Raw genomic sequence first — 8,381 nt, 5'->3', positions numbered from 1 at the left:
TGACCGCTGTCTTAGTCCATCCAGGCTGCTATAACAAAATGCTTTAGACTGGGTGATTTATGAAGAACAGAAATTTATTGCTCACAGTTTTGGAGGTTGGGAAGTCCAAGATCAAGGCTCTAGCAGATTCAGTGTCTGGTGAGGGCCCGTTCCTTGTAAATGGCTCCTTCTATGTGTTCTCGTAGGGTGGAAGGAAGGGTTGAACAAGCTCCCTGGAGCCTGTTTTATACAGACACTAATTCCATTCATGAGGGTGGCGGCCTCATGACCTAATCACATCCAAAAGGCCCACTTCTTGATACCAGATTGGAGATCAGTTTTCAACATATGAATTTTGGGGAGACACAAACATTCAGACCATAGCGGTTGCCCATATTTTGATTTAACTACCTCCCTCCAGCACTCTTGGGATGAATGACTCAGTAATCTGATAGTTTCGTGTTTTTCAGGAAGCTTGATTGTTTGCCATCATTAGCAAGTGTATGTCCAGTCGTGGAACAATCTGGAGTGAGGCTGCGACTGACTGGATTTCTTCATGCTATCCTCTTTCAGGGCACCGGCTGGCCGAGACACCCCAGGCCATGGCAGAGCTTTGAGCCAGGCCTGGTCAGTGGGAGGGGCTGTCACCCACTGGCCCTGCGGACCCAGCTCCACCATGCTGAGCCTGAAGCTCCCCAGGCTGCAGAGCATAGAGCAGATGCCCGAGGTATGTGTTCTCTTCATCGCAGGGCTTGTGTTGCAGGGTGCGACGGGGCTTGGCCTCTGCATCTGTCCTCTGGAAGGACAGTTGTCTTCAACCAGCCTGTGCTGCGCAGGCACATTGTCCTCAAGGGCCCCTCCCATACTCCCTTGGGGGACATTAGAGCCTCTTGCTTCCTGCCCCTGCACCAAACCTGGAAATGGAAGTGATCCCCAAACTGTTTTCGTTTTAACCCTTGCCCATGACATTTGTGTTTTACCCAGAAGCAAAGTCTTTATCGAGATTCAAGGTAAGAGATGAAGCCAGCAGCAGCTGGCTGGGTCGGGAGAAGTTTTTTTTTAGGACCCTCCTACTCCTATGGGTGCTTGAAAGCAGGCCATGGGCGAAGTCACCTGAGGGCATGGCTTTGCTGTTGTCCTCATCCCTTGCAGGCGGCTGGGCCAGGGGCAGTGGGAGGGTTGTTGAGTGGGCCTTAGCACTACCCTCCGGCAGACCTCTGGGCCTGGAACTCACGGCAGCCACCCTGAAATACACGGGACTCACGGACAATCTGCTTCCATAAGCCTTTGGTGAGGTCATTCTAGTTGTGTGCCACAGAGAATGGGTGCACCCCCTCCTTCCCTTGCAAAGAAAACAGTTCATTGCACCCCTGTTTTGATGTCATATTTCCTTCCTTTCTGACTGAAGGAAGAGTAAGTGTTGTTTTGTGGTGGGACGTTTCACCAGAGGATGCCACAGAATGCAGGAGTGCCTCCTTCTACTCAGCTGGTTGCCAAACACTTGCTACTTGCCCCAGAAAAGTAATTCCTAAACACGCTCAGCATCACAAATGGAAGATTAAGAGGGGGCAAGCTGCCAAACCCTAACGCTAAAAGCCTGCGAAGCCAGGTGGTTTCAGGAAGCTGGCGCTGGAGGGAAACCATCAACAATGCAGGGGTGTTTGGCGTGTTGAGACAAGGACTGGCAGGTGACAGGCAGACTGAACATGAGGCTGGTTCCTCTGACACTGTGAGCAGAGGACTGGCCTCTGTCCTCAGGGGGCGTCCACCTGTCTTCCTGGGGCGCTGCACTAGTCGATTCCCCCACAGAGCACCGGCAGCTGTGATTAGTGGGAGCACAGTGTGACTCTTTGATTCATTCACCCGTGAAATTTGTCCTGACTGCCTACCGTGTGCAAGGGGTTGTTCTGTGCAGGATCCAGGGAATAACTGCACACAAACCCCGCCCTTCTGCAGCTCCTGTCTTGGTCAGAAACGTTTTAAAATGTGCACGAGCAATTCTGGCATAGAGCGGGTTAGGGTGCGTCCTGAGAGAGGGAGAGTTTAGAAGAGGAGGGACCGCTCACTTCCATCGTGGGGCGGGAGGGACCAGGGAAGCCCTCACGAAGGGGTGAGCTGTGAGATGGGTTTTGAGGGGCAGGCAGGGTGTGAGAGGTGGGGAGAGCATTCCAGGTGTGAGCAAAGGCCGGAGATGGGAAACCCTGGGGCAGGCGTGGGGACTCTTCGGGGTAGGGATTACAGGTGTCTGCTTGGATGTCCCCCTGGGAGTTTTGGTCACGGGTGGGTTCAGAGCACGTCCTCAGGAAAGAAGCAAAGGAGACAGAGGTATCAGTAGGTGCTCTGGGTAACCTGCTGGGATTCCAAATGTATGGAGACTCCGAAGGTGAGGACCACACAACCCCTGGAGAGGCCGAGGGCTGAAGATGAATATGTCCTCTCTGCCCAATTTTTCATAAATCATGGGGATGATAATGTCCTTTTTAGTCACATGGCACTAGCTGGAGGTGGAGAACCACATCACACTTTGCACCCACTGTTTGCTTCAAAGCTTTCCTTGGGCCCTAGCATCCACTATTGGGCTTCCCGGCATCGTGCCCACGGTTCATGAAGCCGCAGAGAAAACACGGTGCCTCTGCCTGCCTGGAGGGCAGTTTTACTTAAGAATCTGGGGGGAAAGGCATTTTTTGGCACTAAAACTGATGCAAGTATATTTAAGATAAAAATGCACAATTTGCATGAATATTTAAAACAGGAGACTTCGTACAAATGTTAAGCTTACTTTTGCTGGGCTCCGAGGGTTCTAGTACTTGGTTTGCAGAATAACCTCAGACAAGAGACTCAATCTGTCTACCTCAGTTTCTGCATCTGTAAAATAGGAGTGATAATAGTATTTGCTTCCTAGGGTTGTCAGAATTAAATGAGAGAGCCCATGCGAAGTGCCTGGCACCTGGTGCACAGTTAATAATGTTGGCTGTCATTGTTGGTATCAACTCTTTTATGCCCTCGAGGGCGCTTTGAGGGGGACAGTGTGTCGGCTGGAGACTTTGAGAAGCCCTGTCCATGGACTCGAACCCCTGCTGCCCACCCTGGTGTTCAGCACCTTTGCCAGCCTGACCCCTCCCCACCTCTTCCACCATTTCCCACCCATAGACCCTCTTCTGGCCACACCCGTGGTGTCTTGATTCTCCCCAACACATTCAACATTCCCTTCTCTTGGTGTCTGTTTGAAATAGGCTTTCCTCTCCCCTACCCTGTGTTCTCCCTTTCTGGCTTCCTTTATGGAGCTGCAGGTGCTGGCCCCCATCCCTGAGCTCCTTCAGGTGTTGGTTGGACCCGTGCAGGCTGCCCTGGATGGCTGCCTCTCCTTTTGTATCTCAGCCAGCTGTGCGGCCTGGGCCACTTCACTGCCCACTCTGGGCTTCATCCATCAGTAGGGAGCGGTGTGCCCACCTCTCTGCATTGCCAGGGCTGTAGTCCTGGGGCATTCCTGGCCCAGAATTTGTTCACAGATCAGGGCGGTTTCTCTTTGCTTAGAAGGTAGGACTTGTGTATATGCCTCATATTTAGTCTCCTTGTGCCTGAAAATAGGCCTAGGTAGATTAGGGGATCATTAAGGATTTGGACAAACACCTCAAGGAATGGAATAAATATCCAATGTTGATTCCTCCACAGACCCAGTTTGGAGACAAAACAGAGAGGTCTAGACAGCAAGTTCATATGCAACACTGCATGACGCTTTGCCAGAAGCAAGGGCATTTTGTGTCAAATTGCTAATCTTTATGAATTACAGCCTTGACTTGCAGGCTACAGGTAAACATGTGGTCCCGGATGCCTTGTTTCGGAGCGCAGCAGGAGGAAACCTTGAGATGGTGGGTCTGTGTAGCGATGAAAAGCAGCGCAGTTCCCAGACTTGCACTCAGCTGTGCCGTGTATGCATAACCTCGCTGAGCCTTGGGGTCCTTATCTGTTGAATGAGGTGACTGCTAAGTCGGTCTCACAGGGCTATTGTGAAGATCCAAGAAAATGAAATAGAACGGTGGGATTATTACAAACACAAGGAAGCAAGCCGGATAAATGGCTGGGAGTGGGGTTAGGTAGGTGGGCTTGGGCACCCGGGAACAAGGAGCTATCTCAATAAGCAAATGGTTTCTCCAGCCCAGTATTTCTCAAAGTGGGTGCTTGGGTCACCGACATCAGATTCCCCCTGGAGCTTATTAAAATATGATAGGAGTTGTGATTGCAGGGCATCTTTCTATTGTTCTTGATTTTATTTTATCTTATTTTTATCTTTTATTTTTATTTCTTGAGACAGGGTCTTGCTCTGTTGCCCAGGCTAGAGTGCAGTGGCGTGATCATAGCTCACTGCAACCTCAAACTCCTGGCCTCAAGTGATCCTCCCGCCTCAGCCTCCCAAAGTGCGGGGACTACAGGCGTGAGCGACCGCACCTGTCCTATTCTTGATTTTAATTGAAAGAAATGCTTTCAATATTTCACCATTTAATATGTTTTCTCTGTGTATAAGTGATCTTTATCAAGTTAAGGATATTCCTTTATAATCCTAGTTTGCTAGTTTTCCTTTTAATTGTGAATTTTACAGAAGCCTTTTTTCCCGTTAATATCTCTTTCGAGACAATCATATATGATTCGTTTAAGTTGTTAATGTGGTAATTACATTGATTGATTTACTAATGTTAAGCCAACCTTTTGTTCCTTGTTTAAATGCAGCTTGGTTATGATGTAATATCTCTTAAATCTATTGCTAGAATCAGCTAATATTTTGTTTAGGATCTTTCAATCTATTTAATGAGTTGGCCTGTAATGTTTCCTTCTTAAAGTCAGCCTATAATTTTTCCTTCTTATACTGTCCTTGTTTGAACTTGAGCTTTGGGTTATGCCAACCACAAGTTGAGTCGGAGATTGTTGCCTATTTATTCTATGGAAAAAATTGCATGATATTAGAATTGTACATTTCTGAGTGGTTGGTAGAATGTATCTGAAAAATTGCCCAGGCGGGGCCGCCATATTTCCCAACCCCAAATGATATATTAATAGTTTGGATATTTGTCCCCTCCAAATCTCACATTGAAATTTGATTCCTGGTGTGGAAGTGGGGCTGAGTGGAAGGTGTTTGGGTCTTGCGGGTGGATCCTTCATGTATGGCTTGGTGCCCTCACTTCAGTAATGAGTGAGTTCTTGCTCTGTTAGTTCACTCAGGAGCTGGTTATTTAAAAGAGCGTGGGCACCCCGTCCTCTCTCTCATGCTCCCTCTCCCCAGGTAACACACCTGCTCCCCGTTGGCCTTCTGCCTTGATTGGAAGCTCTTTGAAGCCCTCACCAGAAGCAGATGCTGGCACCATGCTTCTGGTACATCCTCCAGAACTATGAACCAAATAAACCTCTTTTCTTTATTAACTACTCAGTCTCAGGTATTCCTTTATGGCAGTGCAAAACGGACTAAGACACCAAGGGAGCACCATTCATCTTCTTAGTCTACATGAGTGGAAACCTCTGGAGTTGGGCAGAGAACAACTTGGCCCCACAGCTGAATTTTCTTGTGGAAAGATTTTTTTTTTTTATTAACAGCTTTGTTGAGATATAATTAACATATCATAAAATTCACCCTTTAAAAGCGTACAATTCAGTGGGGTTTAGCTTGTTGAACACATAGAGAGTATGTTGCACAAAACCATCACCATGATCAATTTTAGAATATTTTCATCACCCCAGAAACTGTACCCATTAGCAGCTATTTTCCACTCCCCTCACTCCCAAGCCCTGGCAGCACCTAATGTATTTTTTGTATGGATTTGCCCATTCTGGATATTTCATATAAGTGGAATCATACAATATATGGCCTTTTCTCACTGCCTTCTTTCGCTTAGCGTAGTATTTTCAATGTTTATCTATGGGGTAGCACATGTATTAGTACTTTCTTTTAATGGCTGAATGATATTCTGTTGAATGGATATACCACAGTTTGTCTATCCATTCATCAGTCGATGGGCAATTGAGTTGTTTCTACTTTTTGACTTATACAAATAATGCTGCTGTGAGCATTTGTATACAGGTTTTGGGGTGGACATGTTGTCAGTTCTTTTTGGTGTACACCTAGGAGTGGAATTGCTAGATCATATGATAACTCCCTGTTTTTATGTTACTGATTTAACTTAATCCACTGTGGTCTTAGCATGCTGTCTGTATTATTCCGTACTTGAAATTTGGTCAGACAAGCTTTATGTCCTAGCACATGATCAATTTTCATGAATCCTCTAAATGTGCCTGAAAATAACGTAGTTCCCAATTGTTGGGAACAGCATTCCAGAAATTTGTCTATAAGATCAAATATTTTTACAGATTTTGTTCTGTTTAATCTATCCGTAATTGAGATGTGTTAAAATCTTCCACTATGGTGGCAGATTTGTGAATTACTCCTTATAAATAAGTTAACCTTTTCTTTGTGTATTTTGAGCCTGTGTTTTTTAGGTATATTCAAGTTTATAATTGTCATATCTTCCTAGTGAAGAAAGTTCTTTTATTGTGTAGGGATTATCTTTATATCTAGTAATGCTTTCATTTTGGGATGCATCTGATAGTAATATAGCAATTCCAGCTTTGTTGCTTTTGTTATCACTTCTTTGGTTTATCTTTTTCCTTTCCCTTTAATCCTTCCCTATTTTTATATTTTAATTGAGTCTTGGGTAAACAAAACATGGTTGCATTTTATTTTGTTTGACAGTATTTATCTTAACTGGATTTATTTATGCGATTTATGCAAATAAATACACATGATTTATTTGCCTTTCTTTCAATCATCTTTTGTGCTTTTATTTGTCTTGTTTTCTCTGTCCCTTTTTTTCTTTGCTTTCTTTGGATTGAGTTTTACATTCTTATTTTGATTCCTTTCACATTCTATTTTTCCTCTCTACTTGTTTTTATAATTAATATGTTAGAAATATTCTTTGTATCTATTACTTTAGTGGTTGCTTCAGCTGTTTTAACATGAATAGCTGTGTGAGGCAGGAAGGGTTAGGCTATGCTGAGTTAAAAATTGCCCCAGATAGCTCAGTGGCTTAACATAGCAAAGGTTTATTTCGCACCTCATTACACAGCGAGTGGCTAGTGGGGGGCTGAGGGACCCAGGCAGGTGGAGGGTCCACCATCTCCTGGCTGCACCGTCTGGAACACGTGGCCCCTGAGGTCACCACAGAAGGGGAAGAGAGAGAGAAACGTCTTAGGGTGGATTCCCCAGAAACAGACTCTGAGACAAAGATTTGTGCGCAGGAAATTTATCGAGGCGTGTTTTCAGGAAAAACACCTGTAAGGACGTGAGGGAAGCAAGAGTGGGCAGAAGGGGAGGTTGCATCAGAGGCCTCCACCGACCACACAGGGAGCTCTGGAGTTGGGTCTGCCTTTCAGAGTAGTCCCAAATGGGAAAAGGAGGCCAGGGCTCTGGATCCCTCACCAATGGATGTGGGCTGCCCCTGGGGAGGGCGTATGACTAGTGGTGCCCTTTGGCCAAAAGCGATTCCGTGGGAGGATGAGTGGCCCAGTTCAGACAGTGGGAAGAGTCCCTTCGGAAGTGCATCTGTGATACCTACTAAGAAAGCTCACTGCTTTGAACTGCCCTGGTCTAGAAGTAACATTAACTAGAAAGAGTTACCTGGCCCCAACCTAACTGCAAGAAAGTCTGAGAAATGCAGGAAAGCACGTGGCATATTTGGTGAGCACCAACTGTCTGTATCATTCCTAAAACTTCTTGCATCTGATGACCAGTGACTTTCAATAACTATAGAAATTTATCAGTTATCTCTTCAAATACCATATTAAAACCATTGTATCTTCTCCTTCTAGAGAAATATTCTCCATTTCTCTTATTTGCTTTTTCATATTTTCTCTTAATCTCTCTAGACTGCATTTGGGATACTTTGGATCTACTTCCAGTTGGCTAAGTTTCTCTCCTGACAGGTGTAATCTGTTACTTATCCTTTTGATGTCTGTTTAATTTCAGTTATTATTTTTCTTAATTTCTAGAAGTTATATCAGGTTGCCAATCTTGTTACCTGTTATTTTTAAGCTACTTCTTTAAACATAGTGAACATGGTTATTTTATATTCCAGAATCTGTTCTTCCAGCTCTATTTCTGCTGTTTCTCTTTCATGGTGTTTTGTTTCCATGTGTGTACATGCTTGTATTAAAGTAGATATCCTTCAGAGAGAATTTATTCGCTTTTTAAATTTTTTTTAAATTAAAAAGATTTTTTTTTTTAAGAGACAGGGTCTTGCTGTGTTGCCCAGGCTGCCTTGGACCATTCAGTTTTGACTGAAACATCATTCCCAAGTAAGTGTGCTGCAATCTTCCACCAATCCCACCACTTTTTAAATGGCAGGCTTTTCTTTTCTGAC

The 8,381-nt window shown here is 45.0% G+C and overlaps 1 protein-coding gene across 1 annotated transcript in view; it reads left to right on the top strand.

Annotated features, from left to right (window-relative positions):
- The first annotated feature begins 559 nt into the window (after positions 1 to 559).
- Positions 560 to 8,381, top strand: part of PAQR5 (progestin and adipoQ receptor family member V) — a 36,399-nt gene continuing 28,577 nt past the window's right edge. The window contains exon 1 of the mRNA XM_012664839.1: positions 560 to 706. Coding sequence (XP_012520293.1) covers positions 656 to 706 — 51 coding nt within the window. The 5' untranslated portion in view covers positions 560 to 655. The remainder of the gene's footprint in view (positions 707 to 8,381) is intronic.

Source organism: Propithecus coquereli, unplaced genomic scaffold (assembly GCF_000956105.1).
Source record: "Propithecus coquereli isolate 6110/MARCELLA unplaced genomic scaffold, Pcoq_1.0 Scaffold92, whole genome shotgun sequence".
Taxonomy (NCBI): domain Eukaryota; kingdom Metazoa; phylum Chordata; class Mammalia; order Primates; family Indriidae; genus Propithecus; species Propithecus coquereli.
This window is presented reverse-complemented; position numbering and strand designations above follow the sequence as displayed.